This window comes from Peromyscus eremicus, chromosome X, assembly GCF_949786415.1.
Source record: "Peromyscus eremicus chromosome X, PerEre_H2_v1, whole genome shotgun sequence".
Classification (NCBI taxonomy): Eukaryota; Metazoa; Chordata; class Mammalia; order Rodentia; family Cricetidae; genus Peromyscus; species Peromyscus eremicus.
In genome coordinates, this window is record NC_081439.1 from 90683003 (window position 1) to 90707812 (window position 24810).

Here is a 24810-nt window from a genome sequence, read left to right on the forward strand (position 1 = left end):
ACCGCCCGGCGGTAGAATTCCTAATTGCAGCTTTTGAAGGACTGCTAATGTAATCTCCTCTTTTCCTCTGTGTGTTTACAAGAGACTCATGTTTGGCTTCCTTCCCACGAGTTTGATTGATTTTGCTCTCTGTCACCCTTGCTATGAAATTTAACTTTGTCATTCTTCCTTACTCTGCAGAGTTCTCTTTTTGCCTCAGCTTGTTGATTTTCCTTCCCAGTGTGCCTTATTCTGGTGGCTTCCTAGAGTCCAGGTTTTCTTGCATACTATTCAGGATGTTCTCAGGTTTTTCTAAAATCCTTTCTGGTTCTTACACTAAATTTGGATGTTTGTGCTTCTCCAAGTCTCCAGAATGATATGCGTTTCTCCATGTGCTGCCAGACATTTTCATAGGAACTGCGCTGGCTTTTTGTATGTCTATGCATATTCAAAGGAGGATCTGTTATTTGTCAAAGACAGATTGTGTATACTGCCTTTAAATATTTTTATATTCTCTATGGTATTGGTTAGAACCACTTCTCAGCTCCATTCTTTGCTGGCAGGTTAATGCACACAGCTTTTTAGTACGTTTCTCACAGTCTAGTAACTATTCAGATTGTCTGTCCCAACTACTAAGCTCTCAGATACTCTGAACAAATAAAGGATGTAAAAAGCCATAGTCTCCCACATGTATAACTCCCGGAGGTTTCCTTGTGAAGCTTCCCCTCCTCAACATGCAGTTCGCTAGCACCAATCAGATCATATTCTACTGTTTTGACTTTGGAGAACTGATTAGAGCCTAATGTAGTGGTATTTGTGCTGCCCATGACCTTGGGCTATGCAGCCCAAAGGAGGTGGTGCTTCCTGCCGTTGTATGTGACCTCTTCTAAGGAAAGGGAGAAGGGTCACATAGGTATAGATGGGTTCCAGGAATTACTAATATTACCTGCAAGCAGTTGGCATGCCATGGAAGAGCAGCTGTCTGATTCCCTGATTGCCAGCCATGAGGCTGATCATAGCAGGATTTAGGATCTTCCTGTCTTCTTTTCAGGTTTTTAGAAGCTGCTGCATGGCTTGGCCACAGAGTTTTCCCCTCACTTTAGCACTACCCATATTACTGACCAAGATTTCTTGCAGATTCTGGCTGTCAGTCTGTCTGACCATCATTTAAGGTTTTCACTGATTGGGGGAATTTGATCTTTTTTGGTACCTTATAGTTATTTGATTGGAAAGTTGAGAGAGGCTGGATTAGGGGTTTTTAGCCACAGATTTTAAAGTAGAAACCTAGGGTATATTTTGGTTTGGGGTGACTTTTTTTTGGTTTTTTTTTTCGAGACAGGGTTTCTCTGTGTAGCTTTGGAGCCTTTCCTAGAACTCGCTTTGTAGACCAGGCTGGCCTAGAACTCACAGAGATCCACTTGGCTCTGCCTCCCGAATGCTGGGATTCAAGGTGTGCACTACCACTCCCCAGCTTGAGGTGACTTTTTAATATATAAAATAAAGGGCTACATAGCAACATTTTAGACCTTAGGGCCTCATGATGTGGAACAACATAATCTCTGGCCTTAAACAATGTTCTTTTCATAGTGAGGAAGGAGCCTAGAAATATGCAAAGGAATGAATATGGCTATGGTCCACTAAAGTGTTAGTCATGTAAGCAGCAGGATCAGATGCAAAACTTGTAGGGACCGCTGGGGATAACAATTGTACAGTGTCACTATTCTTAATGCTGAATTGTAGAAGTAAACGCAGTTAATATTGGGAATTCCCAATAGATATTTAATCACAACACCAAAGGAAGAGCAGGGCCATACCCCTAACTTTAGGAGACTTAGATCTAGCATACAGAGTCCATAGCTGAGGAGGAATGAGGTTTGGTCTGTACAACAGAACTGTAGCCTTGTTAGTTAGATGGCAGGATGTGATTTCTTGCCTACTTGGAATGAATACCGTGATGAGGGATTCTGGAAAGCTGCAGTTGCTTCTGGTGACACCATCCCATGGTCATTAAGGTTGGAATTAGTCTTCATGTCTTCAGATATAAGCATCAGAACAGGGATTTTCTCTTTGACACACTTCTGGTTCTGTCACAAGTCTTCATATCAATGGCATCTTAAAAAGCAAACAAGGGCCTTCGAGATGTCTCAGTGGGTAAAGGCGCTTGCTGAACAAGTCTGACGGCCTGGGTTTAATATCTGAACTCACATACAGGTGGAAGGAGAGAACCAATTCCAAAAAAGTTGTTCTCTGGCCTCCAAATATGCACCATGGCAAGCATGCATCTCCCCCTCCAATAATTAAAATATTTTTAAAAATGCTTAGACACTTCTTCCTGATTATAGTACAATTGGTAGTTAGACTGCCCATAGGTGATCTCAGCCCTTTCCAAGACTAGAAAACTCTGGTTAAGTTATTGACCATCCACAATTGACTCACTAGCTAAAAGAGCAGACCCTGACTGGAGTCTGTTGGTTCTGTAGGTTCAAGGTGAAAATTCTTCCTTGTTAGCTGGAGACTTGGGCTTTTACATCTGGATAGCACTGCCCTTCAGAGCCTATTACTTTTCTTTTGGTGGTGTCCAGAGGGTATTCTCTACCTCTCAGCTCTGGTCTTTGCTGCCCTGTTTGACCAACGACTATGAACAGCCTAAATTCCTGCTGCCTTCTCCAATCTATCCAGGAGTTAGGAGCTGGCTCCGGAGGCAGGGCTCTGGTGTGTTTAATGTTGTTCCTGGAAAACAGTTAGCAGATCCAGGTCGATTTTCCACTCCCTTTGTGACATTAGAGAAAGGCTGAGATCTCAGGGCTAGGGGCACTGAAGTCCTGGAGCCGCAGAGCAGCTTCCGAGTTCCTCTGTCTCTGTTGGGTCTGCTAGCTAGCTAAAGGCGGTGTGGTCATCACACGGTAGGAGGCTTCTACACCCCTTCCTGGTCTCTGACGCCTCTAACCACAGGCGGATGTAATTGTCAGCTTGGTTTTTGTTGCCCTGGCTGCACTTTCTTTTCATCCAGCCAGCCATTCATCACTGGGTCTTACTATAGTGTATAGCTTGGCCTTGAATGCATGGGCTCGTGACCCCTCCCTCCCAGCCTCTCCAATTGCTGGGACTTACAGGACTGTGCTGCCTTGGCCAGCTGGTTGCTCGTTAGAAGCTCTCACAAGGGTCTAGGCACTTCTTAGAAAAGCTGACCTTTTAGGACTTGCTCTTTCTCTCTTGTGATACCTTGAAGGAATGGAAGGAAAAGAGAATGGCAGCTAAGATTTTCCCAGCTTTGGGTTATGAGCTGATGGTTTCCTTGCATTGGGAACACCCACTATTTAATGTGATGGGTTATCCACCTGTGCACCAAGAGTCGGGGAAGCTCAAGACCTAAGTCTGTGTGAGCTGTGAAGTTTGAAGGGCTACAGATTCCTCCGCCAATCCTGTGTAAGAAAAGTGACTGGCAGAGGGCTGGAAGCCTATGGCATGCGCCCCCCGCCCCCCCGACTGCCGCTGCCCAGTTCTGAAACTCTGAAAGCTTGCTCATCTTCATGAGCACATGGAAAGCAGAGGAGCTGTGATACAAGTGGGATTGTCTGATCATGAGTATCTGCTGACTCAGTCCCCGGAGACTTTTGAACGAGAGGAGATGAAATTTCATCTGTGCCACAGAGAGCAGAGGTGCACTGCTGGATGGAGAGACTATAGGCCGGGTGTGAGCCGAGGTAGGTGAGGGAAATGTGGGGATGGCTGAGGGCAAGAATTAGGACAGCCTGACACGTGATCATGGCATTGCAAGACTGATACCCCATTGACCTTTGGTTCACATGCTATTAGGATAATTCTGTAGCCTTGTCATACTCTCTCTTCTAGATCCCACTTATACTTTATTGTACTCTCTGAATTAAATGTTTCTTTTTCTGGCATTATAATATAATTATTGAATTTTAAACAGCATGGCTTTCTCCAATGAGCCTCCCATATCTGAATGCTCTGAGGCTCTGAGACTCGGGTTGAACTGGTTGGGGTTTTTTTTCTTTTTCTTTTCTCCCTTTCTTCCATCTTTCCTCTCTCCCTCCCTCCCTCCCTCCCTCCCTCCCTCCCTCCCTCCTTCCCTCCCTTCCTCCCCCCTTCCTTGCTGCCCGCCCATCAGTGTTAAAGACTAGGTCTAGGGACTCATGCACAGGAGGCAAGCATTTCACCACTGAGCTGTTACTCCAGCCCTAACCTGTTGTGTCTTAATGTTTTTCCCAGTGCTCATCTTCTGTGGAACCTGAGATTTGGAACCGTAGCTCAGCTTAGAGCCATAGATACAGCATTTAAAGGGGACATCTTTTTGGCACCCTTGCTGTGGAGGTGGCTGATTTGGGGCTTAGCTTTGGACTCATTGCTAAGAAAGGTGTTTAGAAAATTGCCTCTGACCTGTGCAGCTTTATTAAGGCTTGGTCTTGGCAAGGGAGAAAAAGCTGTACAGAAGAACACTATGCATTCAAGGGAGAAGGAGACCAGAAACCTAGAAGACTCCTAAGAAATTGGCAGTAGTTCTGGGAAACCATTTCTTCTTTGGTGTGGTACTGAGCTCAGGTATCTGCTTTCCTAAGACCTAATTGTCTGGACCCTGCCTACAGCCATATACATTCTTTCCTTAATGCTTTGGGTCTGTTCCAGTTGATTATAGGTCTCTCTTCCTCTCCCATGCCCATAACATAAACTATCTTCTTCCCCACATAAGCATATTCAGTTCTGTCTTTTAAAAATCTCCCGTGACGATCTTACTGAGTAGGGACCGCTTTCTTTTTCCTTCCTTTTCTTTCTTCTGTATAGCTATGTATTACAACATATGTTTGGGTGTGCACCATCTTCAGGAAAAAGAAAAGGCTATCACTCCAGATAACTTTTCCCGTCTTGAGAAAGCAAAGTGTGGACTCTCCTGCAATCTGTGGGTTTTTTTGTTTGTTTGTTTTGTTTTTTGTTTGTTTGTTTTGTTTTTTGTTTGTTTGTTTTGTTTTTTGTCTTTTTCGAGACAGGGTTTCTCTGTGTAGCTTTGTACCTTTCCTGGAACTCACTCTGTAGCCCAGGCGGGACTCGAACTCACAGAAATCCTCCTGCCTCTGCCTCTCGAGTGCTGGGATTAAAGGCGTGCGCCACCACCGCCCAGCGGTGTGTTAAAAAAAAAAAAAAGAACAATATGGTTTAATAAGATTTGGGCAAAGTGTGTTAAAGCTGTGCAATTAGTAATGGAAAAGTAGAGATGCTCCAGTCTTAGAAAAGTCATGTGTGTTTATTGTACAGAAAAATGAAACATCTCATAAAGCAACAAAGAAGATAGTCATGGATAAGAGATCATTTCTGTTAGTAGGATAAAAAAAAATTTTCTTCCAGTTTTCCTTATGTATGTGCTCAGAAATAATGTTTTTTGTGCTTTGTAATGTTTTAAAAGCTAACATACTAGATGTGGTGGTGTATGTCTGTAATACCAACACTTAGGAGATGAATTCAGGGGATCAGGGTATATAGCAAGTTAAAGGCTAGCCTGGGCTATATTAGACCCTGTCTCAAAAAACAAAAGGGCAAACAAAACAAATGTTAGTAATTACAATTACTTCTATATTTAGTTAATATACTATAGTTGTTTCCCTATCTATCTTATTAAATACTAATCTAAAAATTATTTCTAATGGCCATATAAACATCTATTATTTGGATGAATAATGTGTCATAATATAATATAATATAGTATAATTAATATAAGTGGATATAAACAGTATCCTATTAATTCAGCATTTATCTGCCTAGATAGATGTTTGGAGAGTCTTGAGTAATCCAGTGGGATTTCATGACCTGGGCTATATGTGTGCTTTCGGCTGCTTGCTTCTCAATGGTGAGCAAAGATGAAAGCCTCAGCCTCCATTTCTTCACTTGTAAAGTGCTGGTAGCAGTTAGAGGAGCTGACCCCTGGAAATCTTTTAGCATGGAGCTGACATCTACTAAGTACTCACTAAGTGTTACTAATAACACATAGTAGCATTAGCCTCGTCTTTACCCTTCGCCATCTTTCCCTGTACCTCAAGTTTAAAATTTGAGATGGAAAATTGCTTTCATTTAGATAAGTAGAATTTCAGAATGGAAATTACTTTCATCTAAGTCGCCTCTTTTACCAGTTGAGCATTTCCAGATAGAAGCTTATGTCAACTTTATAAGAGGGGGAAATGTACCGGAACCTTTGCAATTATGTGACCCCGTTGGGTCCAGAATAAGGTAGTGGAAATCCACTGGCTGCAACCAGCGGACTGGTCTTTGTGCCCACAGGCAAAGCCACCCAAACTTTCCTCTTGTACCTATCACCTTTTTTTAAAAAAAATCTTTGTGTGTTTTTTTATGTTCCGATTTTCTTTCTTTTTTAAAAAATTTATTTATTTGTAGTTTATGTACATTGGTGTTTTGTGGAACAGGATACAACCTGCTCTGTCTGTATGTTGCTTTGAATGATGTTTTCAGGACTGACCACTGTTTTATCTCAAGAATGTCATATAAATGGAACCTTTCTGCATATAGTCTTTGGAGAATGGTTTTGTGCATTTGTGCATGCAGCATAGTGCCTTCTTTTCCTTATTTTTCTTCCCCTCTTTTTTTTTTTTTAACAGGGTCTCTCTACATGGCCCTGGCTTGTCCTGAAACTATGTAGACCAGACTGGCCTCAAACTCACAGAGATTCTTATGCCTCTGTCTCCTGGGTGCTGAGATTAAAGGCGTGTGCCAATACACCTGACCTTATAGAGTCTTGTCTTTTTTTTTTTTTTTGCTCATTCATCAACTCCTCAGCTGATCTTGTTTCCTCAGACTTCAAACTGTAGGATTCTGAATCCTCTCCCAGATGGATCTCAGCTGAGCAGGGTAGTCTCACCAACACTTCCAAGTTTTTGGGTTTCACAGGATCAGCAGCTGGGCCTTGGGTTGGCCTCAGACAGAGTGTTCAGATCCGTTTTATAAATTCCCGGCCTTAGCTTGGTTTGTTGCTAGCCAGCTTTTCTTAACTTTAAATTATCCAGTTTATCTTCGGCCTTGGGGCTTTTATCTTTCTCTATTCTTGAATATTTTTTCTTAACTTCTTTCCGTGTCTGGCTGTGTAGCTGAGTGGCTGGCCCCTGAAATCATCTTCTCTTTTCTGTCTCATTCCTTCTTCCTCTATTAATTCTCTCTCTCTCTCTCTCTCTCTCTCTCTCTCTCTCTCTCTCTCTCTCTCTCTCTCTCTTTTAATTTTAATTTTTGAAATAGGGTTTCTCTGGATAGTCCTGGCTGTCCTGGACCTTGATATGTAGACCAGACTATCCTTGAACTCACAGAGATCCACCTTTCACCCTTACTGCGTTTGAGATGCATTCAAATTGTTACTTTTACTAGTTGTTTACTCGATTTTTCTCTTTGAGTGGTTCTCCACAATATGCATTGGCCAGTTTCTTTTTTTCTTGTTTTTGTCATTTAAAGGCACTTGTGCTGAATCCATATTTTGGCTATTACGGAAGTGCTATAAACATTATAGTGTGTGGGTTTTCATGGGAACATAAATTTCCATCTTAGGGTGGTAAATACCCTGGGGCAGGATTATTGGGGCATAGAATGAGCAGTTTCAGCTTTCTACACTTTTATAAATTTACTTTTAATTCGATTTGTTTTCTTAATATCTAGTTTCTTGAGTTCTCCAAGGACATTAATGACATAGGGAATATCAACCACTCCAGGGCAGAGCTCATGTTCAGGAGTAGTTAACCAACACATAATAGACTCCTTAGGTTTTTTGTTTGTTTGTTTGTTTGTTTGTTTGGTGTGTGTGTGTGTGTGTGTGTGTGTGTGTGTGTGTGTGTGGTTTTTATTTGGTTGCAGTTTGATATTTTTTATTTTTCTTTTTTGGGTGATGTTGGAGTTTGTTTTCTAGGTTTTGGGAGTTTTGTTGTTGTATTGGGCTTTTGGTTTGTATTTTGAGAACAAACTTGAAGTTGGGTAGGGAGGGAGGAGGAGAGGAACTGGACAAACTTGGGGGGAGGGGAAGAATATGATCAAAATATATTTAAATTTAAAATTTCTTTTAAGTGGTAAAAAATGCTAAAAAAATATAATATACTGCCCAACTTACCTGAAGTAGTAGTTTTGTATTGTCCACAACGAATGAGCGTTCCACTTTCTCTACAGTCAGTGTAACGAATTCTGCTGTGGTGGTTTAGCAATCCTGTTTGAAGGTTATGTGAATGCTCCACTGTCGTAATACTATTTACACTATTGTCAAAATAGTGAGCATATCAATGTAGTCTGATTCTGAAGTGTTCTGTTTTGTTGATTGTTGGCTCTGTTCTTGACCAATGGCACATTGTTTTGGCGGCTGTAACTTTAAAATCAGATTGTTATTCCTGTCCCTCTGTCCTTTCCACGTACATTTTAAAATCAGTTTATCCACATACACAAAACATACTGCTGAGATTTTGGTCAAAATTGCTTGGGATCCGTAGATCATTTTAGTGAGAGCTGCAGTCTTTCCTCTGTGGAGCCATAGGTTCTAACCAACTGAGCTAACAAGAGCCCAGTATAAACTGGGATTGCTTACAAGACGGTTGGAGAGATTGCTTAGCTGGCTTAGAGCACTTGCTGCTCTTGTAGCGTATCTGTGTTGGGTTCCGAGTATCCACAGGGCAGCTCACAATGGCCTTTCACACCAGTTCCATGGGGATCTGATACCCTCTTCTGGCCTTGGGGAGCAGCAGGCACCCCCATAGTGTACACACATGCATGCAGGCACACCTTCATACACATAAAACAAAAATAAGTAAGTTTCATAAAAACATTACATAAAACAAAAATAAGTAACATTCATAAAAACATCCAGGAAGTATGAGTGAGAGTAGTAATGCTGTTTTGTATTTTTCTTTGGCCACGTGGCCAGTCAGGTGTAGCTAAAGAGGAGATAGAAGACAACAAAGTTCATTCTATTTGAAAGGATTTAGTCCTCCAAGTAGAGCCACCACATGGGAAGGACATCAAGATGAAGCAGTCACGAAGAAGGGTACATTTAGGCCACTGTTACTGAAGATTCTCTGGGAAGGCAAGAGAAGGCAGAGCTGGGTGAAGGGTTCAGGATTGCCTAGTTTGAATCATTTCTATAAGCTCTGACTGTAGGGGTAGATTTTAGTTGCATGGCACTGGGTCCTGGGATGGCTAAAATGGAGGAGTATATGCAGAGGATGTACAGCTGTGGACTTATTAGTTTACATGTCAAAGACCTGCCCACAACCACGCCTTTCTGTCTCTAGGACTGATCCTCTGGAAAGGGCATACTTATGCCAGTCATAAAGGTAATGGGTAATGCGCGTGTGCGTGTTTGTGTGTGTGAGAACTGGGAATAGAACCCAGGGCTGTACATATATGAAGCAAGTGATCTTTCCCCGCTCTGTCCTCTCTGCCACACACACACACACACACACACACACACACACACACAATTAAAACATCAAGAAACACCTCACACAGCCCTTGCTGATTATAATACAAATAGTAACTAGTTAGACAGGACATATGCAATAGTCATTCCATGTGTGAAGATGAGTACAGTGGCAAAAATGTAGGCTTGAAACTTGACTTATTACCATGGGATCTTGGGCAGGTCAATTATTTGGAGTTTTTGTTTTCTCAGTTATGAAATCAAGAAGATAATGACCATTATAATAAAAAACTAGGTAACCTGGGTGTAGTGGCGTACACTTTTAATCTCAGTACTTAGGTGGAAGATGTAGATGGATCTCTGTGAGTTCAAGGCCAGCCAGAGTTCAAGGCCAGCAAGAACTACAGAGTGAGTTCCAGGACAGCCGGAGCTACATAGTTCGACCTTGTCTTGAAAGAAACAAACAAACAAACAAACAAACAAACAACAAAAACAAAACAAAACGAAGACCTAGGAGGGTTGAATTAAATATATTTGAATACTTAGCCCAGCGATTTACACATGGTCCATATTTTTGTTAATTATTTATACAAGTCCTTTTTATGTGTTAAATATAATTCACTCTACCCACCTCCACTCCTTCTATAAGGAATTTTGAGAACTTCAAACAAGGCTTGCCTTTATATGGGATTTTTTTGGTCTTCGTATTAATTTTATCACTAGCCTAATAATATTACTTGATATTATCTTTATCAGTGGCCTCCCATGGGCTCTTGGAATCCATTTTGTCATCCCTAAGATGTAACTTTTTTTTTTTTTAGGTTTTTTCAAGACAGGGTTTCTCTGTGTAGCTTTGTGCCTTTCCTGGAACTCACTCTGTAGCCCAGGCTGGCCTCGAACTCACAGAGATCCACCTGCCTCTGCCTCCCAAGTGCTGGGATTAAAGGCGTGTGCCACTACCACCCGGCAAGATGTAACTTTTGATATCCAAATGCCTAACTGGCCTTGTACAAATGTCATCTTTCCATTGAGGTCAGTGGCAAAGCCTGGCCCCAGATTCTAGTGGTACATGGATCATTGATGGGACTTTTCCTCTCCCAACATGAATCTACACTGTGGCTGTCACAGAAGAGGGCTAAGTGGCAATGTTAGGCCAGGGTCAACTTTACTCAAGACCTAAAATCACTTTTCCAGAGCACAGGTTGTCTGGGTGCCTTTCTGAAAACTCTGCTAGTCAGCCTGAGGTAAAGAAGTGGCATTGCTTTGGTCTGCCTACTCTTAATAACCTGTGTGTCTAGAGAGTCTTTCACCCTAAAAACCACCCTCAATGTCATATGGAATCTAGGACAAATGATGCAGGAGGTAGAGAGATGCCTGGAACCAAAGGAAGGACAGAGACACATTTCCACCTTATCTGAGGTCATATTTGAAAGGGAGGGAGGGAGGGAGGGAGGCAGGCGCCGATATAAGGCAGTGATAAATGATGGGAGTTTGAAGTCTGATATCAGATAGATTTGAGTGTGAGTCCTGGCATTGAGCATGTCACCTAACTTTTCTGAGTGAACTTTGTTTCCACATCAAAATGCTGGAAAAGTCACAGTGCCTATTTAGAAGTTTGCTATCAGAATTAAGTGAGAAGGTTCACACAAAGCAATTCATTTGATACTGTCCTGAAATGTATTGAGTGAGCATCATGACCATCATTGAGGCCTTGGTGACAAAGAATAGCAGGAAGAAACAGATTAGCAGGAATGAAAGGCAGTCTGGGGCTTCTGTGCCATCCTCTGGGCTACACAGGCCACTTCTGTGAGCTAGAAGAGGAGCGGCAAATGTCTAGGTGCAGGTGTGTTCAAACTTTGGATGCCACGACACAATATTGTCATCTACAAAATTCTCCTTTGAAGATCACACAACTGCATTACAGAAACAATAGCAGAAGTACCTTCATTATGTTTTACGTTAATGGCTTTTTGTTTTACCACATTTCTAGTTTACCTGGCACATGTAGCCCATGGCCTAAAGTTGGACATGCCTAGTAGGGTTCTTCTTTAAGATCTATTGTCCTAGGACTAGTGTGCGTATCGGGGCGGGGGTGCGGGGAGGGGAGTGACTCAGAAGCCATCCAGTATCTTACTTAGCTGTGTCTTACTCAGCTAGTGCTTTTACTGTTGTGTATCTGAGAGGCATAGTTCAGGTTGTCCATGACCCATCAAATCAGCTTTTCTTTAGGAGGAACAAACTCATTCTTTGTCTCTCTCTCAAGTAAGAACCCAGAATGGTGAAGAAAGCTGCTTAAATCCCCCCTCAGAGCCCTCACAAGAAGGGCTTGTTCCTGGGTTAATTGTTCTTGACTCAGGAAGGATGTGTACTGTGCATTTTAAGAATTCTGCTACCGAGACCTGGAAACACTATCCTTACTTGGTGTTCCTCTTCTTTTTCCCCTGTCCCTCTCCCCTCTTCTGTTAATGCGAGGGATGGGATGCTGTGATGTGTGCTAATCAAGTGCTCTTCCACCAAGCTGAGGCCCTAGCACTACTTAGCCTTTAAGCAACAGGATCTCGTATATAAAATAGATCAGAGAAAGCCTGAGGGTTTCCTTGTTTGCCCTCCCCACCTCCTGCAGCAGCTACTGAAGGTGTGGTTAGACAGCCGGAAAACTGTGTATCACACTACAGTCAGATCCTGTTAGTTGCTTTTCCTGTTGCTGTGTTAAACACACTTACAAGAGGAACTTAAGGAGAAAGGACTTATTTTATTCACAATTCCATGTTACAGTCCCCCAGTGTCGGGAAGTCAAGGCAGCAGAAACCTGAGAGAACTGCTCACATTACATCCACAGCCAAGAGCAAAGAGCAATAAGTTAATACGTGCAGCTCAGTTTTCCATCTGTTTTACACAGTCTAGGATCCCAGGCCCAGGGAATGGTCCTGTTCACAGTCACTGTGGGTCTTTCCACCTCAGCTAACGCAATTTTGATAGTCCATCCCAGGCATTCTCAAGTTAACCTTAATCTAGATAGTTCCTCACAAGTGTTCCTGGAAGCTTGCCTCCTAGATGACAGTATGGACCCTCATAGACAGCTCCCTAGCATGTACCAGCACTTTCTGTCCAGCTCTTTGGCCGAAAGACTGACCATAGCTCATTAAACAAGCAGCTGCATTCTAATAAACAGGCCTCTATACTAGCAACAAGCATTTAGCTGTTGTACTTTTCAAGTGCTGCAGCAGTTAGAGTCATTGGTTGGGGCTGACTGAATGTTTAGGAAACACAGACCTTGGTAGGTTATGAACTGTTATAACCACAGTGTGTTCAAGAAGTGTCTGGGGATTCTGAGACAGTACGTGTTTCAGGTAATAAACACAAAATATACGGATTTTTATATACTTTGCCTTTGGGTGAGCAGAGGGCTATTTCTCCCACATGGCTTAGCTCAACCTCCAGCATTTTCTTCTCTCTCGTGACCTGTTGCTCTTCTTTCTCCTACAGGTTACAGATGCACATGTTGAATGGAGCTCTTTTGGCATTGCTGTTTCCTGTGGTAAATACCCGACTGGTAAGTAGTCTCTTCTAGAAATGAATCAGTAATCTAAATCAGTATATGCTTTCTCCTTTGCTATCCAATGTTTCTCCTAAGTCTTTGCCCTTATGGCCAAGTGATTTGAATTTGTGTATATTGATGTTTGACACAGTCATGTCTGGAGTTAATGGAGGCTTGATGGGGCAAGAGTAGTTTGTTAGGCTTGGGCTACAGTAAGGGTTTAGATGAGAACTAGAAAAACCAAAATGTTATCCAGAAATTGGAGAGGTTCTATGGGAAGAAAGAGGTCTAGAATCATACCTTTAGGCTGAGTCTTCTAGATGTTTTCTGGGGCACAATGATGTAGATCAACATGCTAGGGAGCCTCAAAACTTGTCTATTCTACTAAGGATCCTCTTGAGCAAGCATATTTCTTCTACATGCACTCAAATCCCCAGGGCAGAGTGGGTCACTCCTCCACCTCCAACTTCAGGAGAAGCAGGAGGTACAAGGCTGGGGAAATAGTATACTGTCTAGACTCCTACAGAAACTAATGAGACACTTATTGAAAGTCCAGGGGAAAATTACCTTTAAAGGTGAGTTATATTGCTTAATGCTTTCATGACTTAAGTTTGCCGCCTTGATGAACATCATAGCTTAACCATTGATAACCATTGATTTAGATAGAATTTTGTAGTTTACAAGACAAGGTCTTTTGATGTGATAGGTTTTTTTGTTTTTTGTTTGTTTGTTTATTTCTTTTTTAGGTAGGCAGATAGGACAAGTATTACAGCCTCTTGTTTCTTAGAGGAAGAAAGTGACATTCAGGATGTCACCTGAATTGTAAGTGACAGTTATGACCAGACTCTGAGCCCCTTAATCCTAAAAATCTGGCCACACGCTGCTCCTTCTGAAGAATGTAATCATCTTCTCTCTACAGATGGTCCTCAATACTATAAGTTGTGCTGGTCTAGATTTATATAATACAGCAGTAGACATTAAAAGTGAAAGTTCATCTAGAGCAATGAGTTTTGAACCATCTCACTATGCTCCAGGCTCATCATCAGATTATTAGCTGGGCTGTGGCTTTAGCTCAGTACTGGAATGTCTGCCTAGTGTATTCAAGGCCCTGGTTCCCATCCCTAGCACCGTGAAACAAAGAAACAAGCAAGTAAGAAGGTTTGCCGGGTCCCACTGCCAGAGCAACTGTCTGGCACAGGACAGTAGCCGACAAACCCCCAAGTGATGCCCAAGCAGGGCTCCTCGGACTGTCCCCAGAGAACCCATGTGTTAGGCACTCATAATTCAGTTGCTCTAAGTGTATAATTCAAAGTGTGGCCTGAAATTAAGCATCAGCTGGGTGTTGCTTGTTAGAAATGTTGGGGTTCCAGCCCCACCCCAGGTTTACTGTATCTGAATCTACTTAGATGGTACCTTCGATGGCCTCGACCCTTTCTTTCAAGGAGCCCAAAGCACCTTTTACGTGGACCATTTGGGGCTGATGTGAATTGAGAGATGGCAGGCAGTGTTGTTTCTGAGTTAATAGAAAGGGGGTCATTCTGATCAGTGTTCCCTTGTGAGATGGCATGAGCAGGCACAGGCTGCATCACAGGCACAGCTGGCCTCAATTCCATGTCCCTCCTAATATAAGTTGCCTGAATTGACCTGCCGAATCGTAGAATCAGAACTCATGTCTTAGCCTCCAAGTGTAGCTCAATGGGAGAACATATACTTCTGGTATACAAGACCCTGAATTTTTTCCCCAGTACCAAACAAACAACCATAACAAAATACCTCTCCCTTAGTCCTCAGAACAGAGGGCATAATGTATCACAGAATGGTGTGGATAACCCAAATTAACAGAATAAACTTGTACTTTAAAAAAATAGCTGATTTCATACCCTGTTGCTCTTCACTGGCTGTGGCTCAGGAATGTGAAGCGGAAGTCGCTCTCTGCCTCTGGAAGGCTTGGGAAAGGACCCATTGCTCTCTTGTCCTCTCTCTCTCCTCACCTGATTCCAGCTCCCAGGAGACGGAGAGGCCAGGGGACCAGAGAGCTGCTGTCTTAGTTTTCCTCAGCATCTCCCAGCTACAGGGGGGTGAGGGCACCTCAGAAAATCATTCCCTGAGTCAGTGGAGCCGATGATTGTGAGTTTGAAGGTGGCCAGCCCAGAGCTCTTGCTAAATAGCGTGTGCCACTTGCAGTTCTGTTCCCAGTGAAAACCAAGGAACTGCTTCCTTGGAGAATCCTGAATGCAGACATTATGTGGCAGACATTAAGCAAGTAGGAGAATGAAAGCCCCAAGGGGTTTGGTCACACACCCGAGGGCATCTAGGATGCTGGTGGTGAGGTTTTCACTGACACTATTGTTAACAGCAATTGAGTGTGTCTCACCAGGTCTCCTGATGTGTTCCGGAGCTTTTTATCAGTAACTACCTCAGTTGCTGCTTCTTGAGGGCCCATTTCATGCCAGTTGCTGCTGTAACTGTTTTGCATGAGTGGATTTAGTTAATCTTTACAGCTTCCAAGGCTATGTTCAATTATTATCTCCAAGGTCAAGATGGCAGTGGGATTGGCTTCTTCGGGCCTCTTGCTTGAAGATGGCAGCCGTCATTATGTTTTTTTTCCTCATGATTTCTTGGTGTGGTCAACTGTTTATGAAGACATCTATCACATTGAATCAGAGCACATTTGAATAGCCTACTTTCATTTTCATCTCGCCTATAAATCCCTCTCTCCAAATATACTCACATTGCAAGATACCGGGGTTAGAACTTGAACATATAAACAGGGCTTGCAGAGGACCTGGGGTCCATAATCCACGTACTATCTTACACAGATAACCTTGTTTCTTCCCTGCCACGCCTTGATGGTTTTTCTCCCCCTGGCTTCTTCCCTCCACCTCTTTCCCCTTTTCTCTTTGTCTCCCCACCTCCCATCTTTCTTTTCTCCCCCTTGTCATGGCATGGATTGGTTGCAACAATCCACAGTGCTTTCTAAATAAATGCCAAGTTGTAGTCATCCAGCTCATCAAGAATGTGTATCACTTTTCTTGTCACTGAAGCTTCTTTTTTTTAAAAAAAAATGTTTATTTATTATGTATACAGTGTTCTGTCAGAAGAGAGCACCAGATCTTATTTATAGATGGTTGTGAGCCACCATGTGGGAATTGCTGGGAATTGAACTCAGGACCTCTGGGAGAACAGTCAGTGCTCTTAACCACTGAGCCGTCACTCCAGCTTCAGTCACTGAAACTTCTTAAGAAGTGAGTCCAGCTACCCTAGTAAATCTTTACACTCCCATTCTAAAATAAAGCTGAACAAAGCTCACGTCCATCTCCTTCTGCATTTGTCTGTGACATTGGTACTGGTCTGGCTCTTTCATATAGTTGGGGTCCTCTTGAGCAACTTTGGCCTTTAAGACAGCCAGCTTTGCAGAGGTCAAGTTCAGATTGGCTTCCAAGGAGACACAGGGAGGCTGGCACTTCTTGGTTAAACCTGACGGTCCATTTAGGCAGGAAAAGCAGCTTTGACTTCTCTTTTGCCTTTCCTTCTTGGCCCTTTATCTTCTTAATCTCTTCTTCCTCATTAGCAATAATGAGGAAGCAAGGGAAAGAACTAATTAGTGGTGTGCCTATCCTACGACATATATACACTTGCATACATAAAGACAGGGTGAGAGGGAGGTGGAGGAGATCGCCATAGTCAGCTAAAGGATTTGAGGTAATCAGTGAATTTCCATGTGAACTCTTCTGCCCTGTGACTGGCAACAGGATTTGCAGATCATCTAGAAAATGCGCCACCATCGGTTCTATGGGTTTCTCCATCTTTAAAGCTAACACCCTAGAAGAAGGACCTTTATTTCAATGGACCAAGTTACAAGTAAGTGCTCCTTATAGCTAGGATCTAGCTTGAGATGAAGCATCTTCAAGGTAATTTGCAGTGGTGTGTCCTTCTGCTTCTTAAAGGCAAGCGGAGGAAGCACATCATGGAACCCGCTGGTTAGATTACTCAGGTGCTCAAAGCTTGTGTGATCTGATCTTCTCTTCTGGTAGGGAGATGCTCTCCCTCCCTCTGTCCTGTCTGTCTGTCTGTCCTCCCCCCTCCCTCCCTCCCTCTCTTTCTCCTCTCCCCTCTTTCTTTCTCTCTCTCTTTCTGTGTTTTCTTTCCTTCCTCCCTCCCTCCCTCCCTCCCTCCCTCTTTCCTTTCCTTTCCTTTCCTTTCCTTTCCTTTCCTTTCCTTTCCTTTCCTTTCCTTTCCTTTCCTTTCCTTTCCTTTCCTTTTCTCTCCTCTCCTCTCCTCTCCTCTCCTCTCCTCTCCTCTCCTCTCCTCTCCTCTCCTCTCCTCTCCTCTCCTCTCCTCTCCTCTCCCTCTCCTCTCCTCTCCTCCCCTCCCCTCCCCTCCCCTCCCCTCCCCTCCCCTCCCCTCCCCTTCTCTCTCTCTCTCTCTCTCTCTCTCTCTCTCTCTCTCTCTCTCTCTCTCTTCCTTTTTTCTTCCTGCTGTCCCAGGCTTCTTTATGTAAGAACAAAATGATGAATGATTGGCTCATGATCAGTGTTATCACTGAACTTCATCTTTCCTTCAACTACCTACCTCCTCCAACACTTCCTGTCCCCCACCCTTTTGTGCTTCCAATCCCTCCTCAGTAACTGAAGAACTTAATCCCCAAACTATGGTGGAACAGGCTCCAGGTTCTCTTCATCTACCACCTCCCCCTTCCCTCTGCTCCCCCACATCCCTGGGCGGGGCTAATGCCTCAGTTTGAATGTATGGGGGAGCTCAGAGCAGTGACCGGAATAGAGGGAAAGGCTTCATCTTGGGAAAAGGGATCTCAGAGTAGAGCATGGTGAAGTGGGTGCCCCTGCAGCCTGGAGCACCAACTGGGCCCTGAGGACAGAGGAAAGGATAGAGGCCTCCCTGGGAAAGGAGACCCTGAAGTGTCTCGTACTCCTCACTGGGAATAGGCAATGCTTAATTGTTTGCCCTCCTGGCAAATAATGAAGCACCCTCAGACTATAGCCTTCTCTAGTCCGAGCTCCTTGGTGATGATGCTGATCCTCTGCAGGGTGGGTTTACAGGAACATGTTCTCCAGGTTCCTTCTTACGTCGTTCTCCATGCTCCAGTTTCTCTGGTGGGCCTACATCAGGGTCTTCACTTTGTATATCTCCTGAAGGTTCTCATGTCTCCAGCAGGGGCCCGAGCTTACACTTGTTCTTGAAATTAAGCTGCAGGGACTCAAAGTGGCAGATGGACACTTGGCTGAACCTTTCCAAAGAGCAATGTCCTGGTGAGCCCCACGTCAGCCTGGGTATACCCCAAGGTGATCCTCTTCTGCTTTAGCAGCTTGGCAAACTGTTCTAGTTCTTTCTGCAGGGTTTTCAGTCCTGGGACTCCTTGGAACTTGGCTCCACCCTCCCCTTCTCCACCTTCATGGCACTGGGGTGGACAGACAGTACAGGACTCAGAGGAAGCCCCCTCCGAGTTGCCTGCCTGCCTCAGGCTGCAAAGTCTTCCAGGCTAACTTGGGGCATTAGGCCCACTCCAACCTGAGGTCCACAGTATGCCATTCCTCCATAGAATTCATACATTGGGGGACATGGGGAGTTCCACACATTTCCAAGCCTGGCCAAACCCCTGGTTCAATTTTGTGCCCAACCAGGTGGCCTTGGAAGCTTCCAGGTCTGAGGGTCCACTTAGCCTGACTCCTACCCCTGGTGGGGGTGAAAAGGCCAGTTCTGAAGCCTGGTATCTGGCCATGGAGAAGGTGGGCACCCCAATCCAGGGACCTGATGGAAGGAGGGTTCACTTACAGACTGCTCTGATCGGGAGATTTCTGAGGTTAAATGTTACTTGCTGAAGGAGGAGGCATGCCTAGAACCCAGGTCTGATGCCCACATCTTCTATTCTGTGACCAAGATTTAGAGTTGAGTGTGTATGCTAGCTAGTGAGATGGGGTGTAGGCAATGCTTTCTAGCTTCCTTTTAGCTTTAAGAATTGGATCACAGGCCTTGCTGAGTAGCTGGAGGAAACTTCAGAGCCTCTTCCCAGACAAATGCACAAGTATTCTTCTTTGTGTGCATAGTGCTAGGGATTGAACCCAGATTTGTGTGCATGCTAGGCAAGTCCTCTACCATTGACGCCTAGCCCTCAAGCACATAATTTCCTATATAGCATCAGGAGGGACACACACCACTGCCTCCCCTCCTCCTCTTTCCTGCCCATTTATGGATCCAAAATTATATTCCCCTGGCCACATAGGTCATAGCTTGGAAAACAGATATGCTATTCACTTTGTATATCCCTTGTTATAGTCATGAACCTTTTGTCCTTATGGTTATGCTGGGTTCCACATCTGTACATATATCTTTGCAAAGAATATCATGTAAGCCTGGTATGGTGGTTTGAAAGAAAATGGCCTCCAAAGAGAGTGGCACTATTAGGAGGTGTGGCCTTGTTGAAGTAGGTTTGATGGTTTTTGGTTTTTGTTTTGTTTTGTTTTGTTTTTTCAAGACAGGGTTTCTCTGTGTAGCTTTGCGCCTTTCCTGAAACTCGCTTTGTAGACCAGGCTGGCCTTGAACTCACAGAGATCTGCCTGCCTCTGCCTCCCGAGTGCTGGGATTAAAGGCATACGCCACCACTGCCCGCCTTGTTGAAGTAGATGTGGCCTTGTTGGAGGAAGTGTGTCACTGTGGGGGTGGGCTTTGAGCTTTCTTTTGCTCAAGCTTCCCCCAGTGCGACATTGAGACCACTTCCTATTGCCTGCAAGATGTAGGCTCTCAGCTACTTCTCCAGCACCATGTCTGCTTGCATGCCACCATGTCCCACCATGATGATAATGGACTGAACCGCTGAACTATAAGGGAAGCCACCTCAGTTAAATGTTTTTCTTTATTAGAGTTGTCATGGCCAGGCGGTGATGGCACACACCTTTAATCCCAGCACTTGGGAGGTAGAGGCAAGTGAATCTCTGTGGGTTCGAGGCCAGCCTGCTCTACAGAGTGAGTTTCAGGTCAGCTAGAGGTACACACAGAGAAGCCCCATGTCAAAAAAAAAAAAAAGTTGCCATGGTCATGGTATCTCTTCACAGAAATAGAAACCCTAATTAAGACACCTGGCTAAATTACCTTCTGGAAAGGTCAAGCAACCCAAAAGTGGCATCCATGGAGGATGGTCATGGAAGCTGGTTAGAGATGTGATTACCAATTACCTGCAAAGCTGGTAATCACGCCCTGAAAAGAGACACTGGGCCTGTGTAGCATTCATAGACCTCTGCTGATCTTCTTTTTGTCCTCTAACTCCCGTGACACTTTCTTCTCAGTGTTCTAAGCAGCCGAGACTGGCATAGAAAACAACCTTAAGACATTGTATCAGCCCTTTGCCAGATGGAAGACACTAGCCTGGCCTGTGTCTGTATTTACAGACTTCTGTCTTCTGCTAGGATTTTAAGAAGAGTGATAATGATCCTTTTCATCCAGCTCCTTTCTTCTCCAATGCCCAAAGCCTCCAGTGTATGATTAGCTCATTATCAAAATTGCCCATTATTGTGTATCTTTGTTCAGCTATTAGATTCATTCCCTTTCCCACCCCTCCCCCATTTTCCCAGTCCTTTTCTTGCCAGTGTTCTTTGAAGTTCTCCCCCACTCTCAGACTCAACAGAAGAGGTTAGTAGTGCTTTTGTCATGGTTAGGACTGCTCCCCACCATTCAGAAACATTGCTGCCAGCACACCTTGTCCCCATGTGGGTTGCTGGGACAGCTTTGCTGTCATCAACGCGAATAGGCTCGAGAATCTCACTCTTTGCTAATTGGCACATTGAAATGTGCTAATTGACCTGGAAGAGTTATTTATGTGACAAAATCGAGCTGTTTTAAAAAGTTATAGTTTGGATTTTCGATTTGAGCCAAGGACAGAATATCTTTTTGGTTTCTTGAGGGTACTTAAGGCATCAAAAGCTTGATTTCAAAAGAGGCTGTAAATTGCTGAAGCATTAACTGAGGCAAAATTGTCCCTTCGCTTTCTACAAAGGATGATGTGTATTGAATCAGATAAATGCAATGTGTCTGAGATGTGGGGTTTGTTGAAAAGGGTTGGGGGCTCACAAGTTTAACCAAATTCTAGGAACTACTCTCATATTTGGATTACAGGTATAATAATGCTTACTAAAAACCCAGTCAGAAGAATATAAAAAGGGGAATTGTTTTCTGCTACCAGCCTTTAGTGCTATCACCTGAGGAATAATTTTGTCAAAGGCTTATGTGTCTGTCAGTTCACACTTCTTCTTGCTCATACCTGCAGATAAAGATTTTCATAGTTTTTAGATTGCTGGATTATTTGAGACTAAATTTTGTGCACAGTTGAGATTTGATAATAAACATTCCATTGTAGTTTCCCCTTAACCTAAAACTAGACAGTCAATAATCTCATCAGGCATGCACACAGTTCTTTTCCATTAGCTGCTTGATGGTTGGATTGGATCATACATCGTAAGTATGCTCTGTGAGGGTGGACAGTGGCTCTTGCTTTCTGCCTAATCCCTGCAGAGACTCATACTTAGAACATTATAGGTTCCACAGACAATAGTTGAATATTCAAGGCCTGGAAATGCAGGTCTGTTTGATGCTGAGGCAGGAGGGTCACAAGTTAAAGGCCAGTTTGGGCTAGATTTGGAGTCTGAGGCTAGTCTGAGCAGTTTAGTGAGACTCCGTGTCAAAATAAACACTAAAAAGAGGGTTGATTCAGTGATAGAGTGCTTGGTTAACATGTGGGAGGTCCTAGGTTTAACCTCAATTAAAAAAAAAAGCCATGAGATTGGGTAGTAGCATATTCAGAGGAGCATAGTGGGGATAGACAGGGGAAATTGTAGGTGGATATGATCAGATACATGTATGACATTCTCAAATAGTCAAGAAACGTTTTAAAAAGAAAAAGATACAAAGACTCTACCAGAATATCTTCCATAATATTGTGAGAATGTCCAGAGGTCCCTTTCATGTGTTTTGGGATCTTGGGTTTGAAGAAAGAAAGGTGGTAGAGAACTTCTCCTGGTGAGTTTTTTTTTTTTTCAGCCACGTAAAATCCTATGTATTCCTACGTTTATAACAAAAGACAATGTTATTGTTGAGGATGCATGCAATACAGTAAGACAGAAAAGTCATCACTAATGCATAGATGGTTTCCCCCAGAGATTACAAACGACATGAGCGCAAGAGGCTATTGTCGTGTGTGTGTGTGTGTGTGTGTGTGTGTGTGTGTGTGTGTGTGCTATATATGTGGCTATATTAGCGATTAAGCTTCATTCATACTGGGCAAGTGCAAACATCATTCATAATAGGCAATGGACCTTTGATCTACATCCCAGAATTTGTTTTCCCTGTTTGTGTTTCTACATTTTATTTTATAAGGGGATTTCACTCAGTAAGTCCAGGTGGGTTTGAATTTTGGACCCTCCTGCCTCAGCCTTCTGAGTAGCTAGGATTATAGACCTGGACCACCTGGCTTGAATATATAATTTTTTTTCGATAAACTTAATATATGTACAGTACAGAAAAACAAGGAAAATACAGAAAAATGCTCAAATTGAACTAAAACTGTGGGGCATTAATGACTGCTAATGTTTGCTCCGTGTTCTAGAAGGGCCTTTTTCCCCTCGGTAGATGTTAAGAGGTCACATGTGCCCTCTGTGGAGCCAGCCTGTCTGTGGATTTCTAGTCAGTTCCTGTGGGTGCAGCCACATGACCTTGCACAAGGTAGTGAGTGTCTTGCCGTCCTCATTAGCTTATCTGTAAGTTCTGCTGTGCATGTGAGGCTTCTAGTTAGCTGGGCCTGCCCCACCGGAAGCTATGGAGAAGCACCCCATGGGGAGGGACTACTATTATTGCTAATATTATCTCAAAATTTTTGAGGAGGACTCCTGTCAGTGTGCCACTTTTAATGTTATTCTGCGGCGTTTTGGTTTTGGCCTCAGCTCCCTGAGTTGCTCAGTGTCATGAAGGGGGCTTTGTTTCAGAATTAGCCTTGCTGAGTGAGATTAAAATTCCCTGGCAGGGATTCTTGTTCGTACTGATGAACACTACTTTTATTTTGTTTGCATTTGGTTCAGGAGCAGTGTGTTTGATTAGGAAACTGGCCAACCTGCCCCTTTCCTTCCCTTCTGACAGGACAATTAGGCTCACTCCTGCCCCTACCCCCATCTCTCTCCTTCACTACCTTCCTCTCTCCTTTCTCTAAAACAGAGTAGACAGACCTGTTGGGTAGGTCCAAGCCAGAGGCGGAGACGGAGACGCTATTCAGGGATTGGCACGGTGGGAGTCACGTGTCAGCCTGCTTGCCTTCTGAGCTTCCTGGTTGCCTTGGCTCTATAGAACCAATCCTCCCCAATATCTTTTCCTTTCACCTTGAGCTACCATTCTAAATGTTGATTTTTTGAAGGGTGAGAGCATGATCTTATGTGTCCTAGGTTGGTCTCAAACTCACTATGTAACCCCAGATGACCTTGGACTCCAAATCTCCTGTCACACCTCTCAAGTGCTGGGCTAATAGCCATATACCACCACACCTAGCTAAGAGATGTTTCTTCGTGTAATAAAAGTCTTATTTGCCAAGTTACTTCTTTCTTCCCAGTCTCTGGATTGCTGGTTGGCAATCCTGACTGTACAATTCAGATTCCCAAAGCCGCCTTCAAAATGTACCAGTGGAGGAGCTGGGATGTGGCTCAGTTGGGTGAGTGCTTGCCTAACATGCACGAAGCTCTGGTTTTGCTCCCCAGCACTCCACTAAAACAAAAACGAAAACAAAACAAAAAACATACAACAACAAAATGTGACCCAAGCCATTAATCCTGGTGCTCAGGAGGATCCGAAGTTGGTGGTCATCTTGAGTTGCATCATGTGTTTAGAGTCATCCTGGGATACAGGAGATCCTGTCTCACAAAATAAAACAGTCCAGCAAGGAATACAAAGGCCTGCTGGCCATTCCAGGGAAGAGTCAGGGCATCTGTGCTGCTCTAGTCCTAGTTTGTCTCCAGCTGGAACCGGGCCTTTGGAACAGTCCATTTCACCTCATCTAGCATCAGATAGCCAAGCAGGATTGGTGGTATCTGTTTTCTGTACCTCCTAGATACAGCATAGAGAAAAAAATACTAAAGAAAAGAAGAGAGGGCAGAGAAGGAAGAGCTTTGGAAAATTGAAAGTACTATGGAAAGGTCTCCTGGCCTCCTGTCATCATTCAGTAATATTTTTGAGGCAGGAAATTAATTGGGATTCAACTTACACATAATAAAGGCATCCTTTAAAAGTATCTGTTAAGTGGCTTTTAGTCTATTCAATATCATGCAGCTGTCACTACTATTTGGTTTTAGATGTTTTTCATCATCTGTTCCCCAAACTAAGCCCTGGACCTGTTAACATTCACAACTCATTTGTGCATTTCCTCATCTCCAGCCTCTAGCATTTAGTCATCAACTTTCAGTCTCCATGGGTTTGCCTATTCTGGACATATGTAAATTAAATCCTATAATGCTTTGGTTTTGGTGATTTTTTTTTTCATTGAGCATGCTTTCAGGATTCATTCATGCTACAACATGGATTATTACTTCATGTTTAGGAGCATGTAATATCCCTTTGCTTGATATGTGATGTTTTATTCAGCTCTTCAGGCATTGCTGTTTTTTTTTTTCCTTTTGGCTGGTATGACTGATGTTGCTGTGCACATTTCTTTATTAATGGATGTCTGTTTAGGTATGTACCTTGAAGCTGGATTGCTGCATCATAAAGTAACTCTCTGTCTAGGACCTGGAGGAAACTGCCAGACTGCTTTGTAACCTGACTGTACCAATTCATAGCCTCACCAGCAATGAATCATTTCTCAGTTCTTCACATCCGTACACTCTTCTCGTTCTTTTCATTAGTG

General features: G+C 43.5%; 1 protein-coding gene and 1 pseudogene across 1 annotated transcript in view; one reads left to right on the forward strand and one right to left on the reverse strand.

Moving 5' to 3' along the window:
• Tmem164 (transmembrane protein 164) overlaps positions 1–24810 on the forward strand; it is a 161314-nt gene that overhangs the window by 75174 nt on the left and 61330 nt on the right. The window contains 1 exon segment of the mRNA XM_059249919.1: positions 12872–12938. Within this exon segment, the coding sequence (XP_059105902.1) occupies positions 12872–12938 (67 nt within the window).
• On the reverse strand, positions 17659–18660 carry LOC131898737 (POU domain, class 5, transcription factor 1-like; annotated as a pseudogene).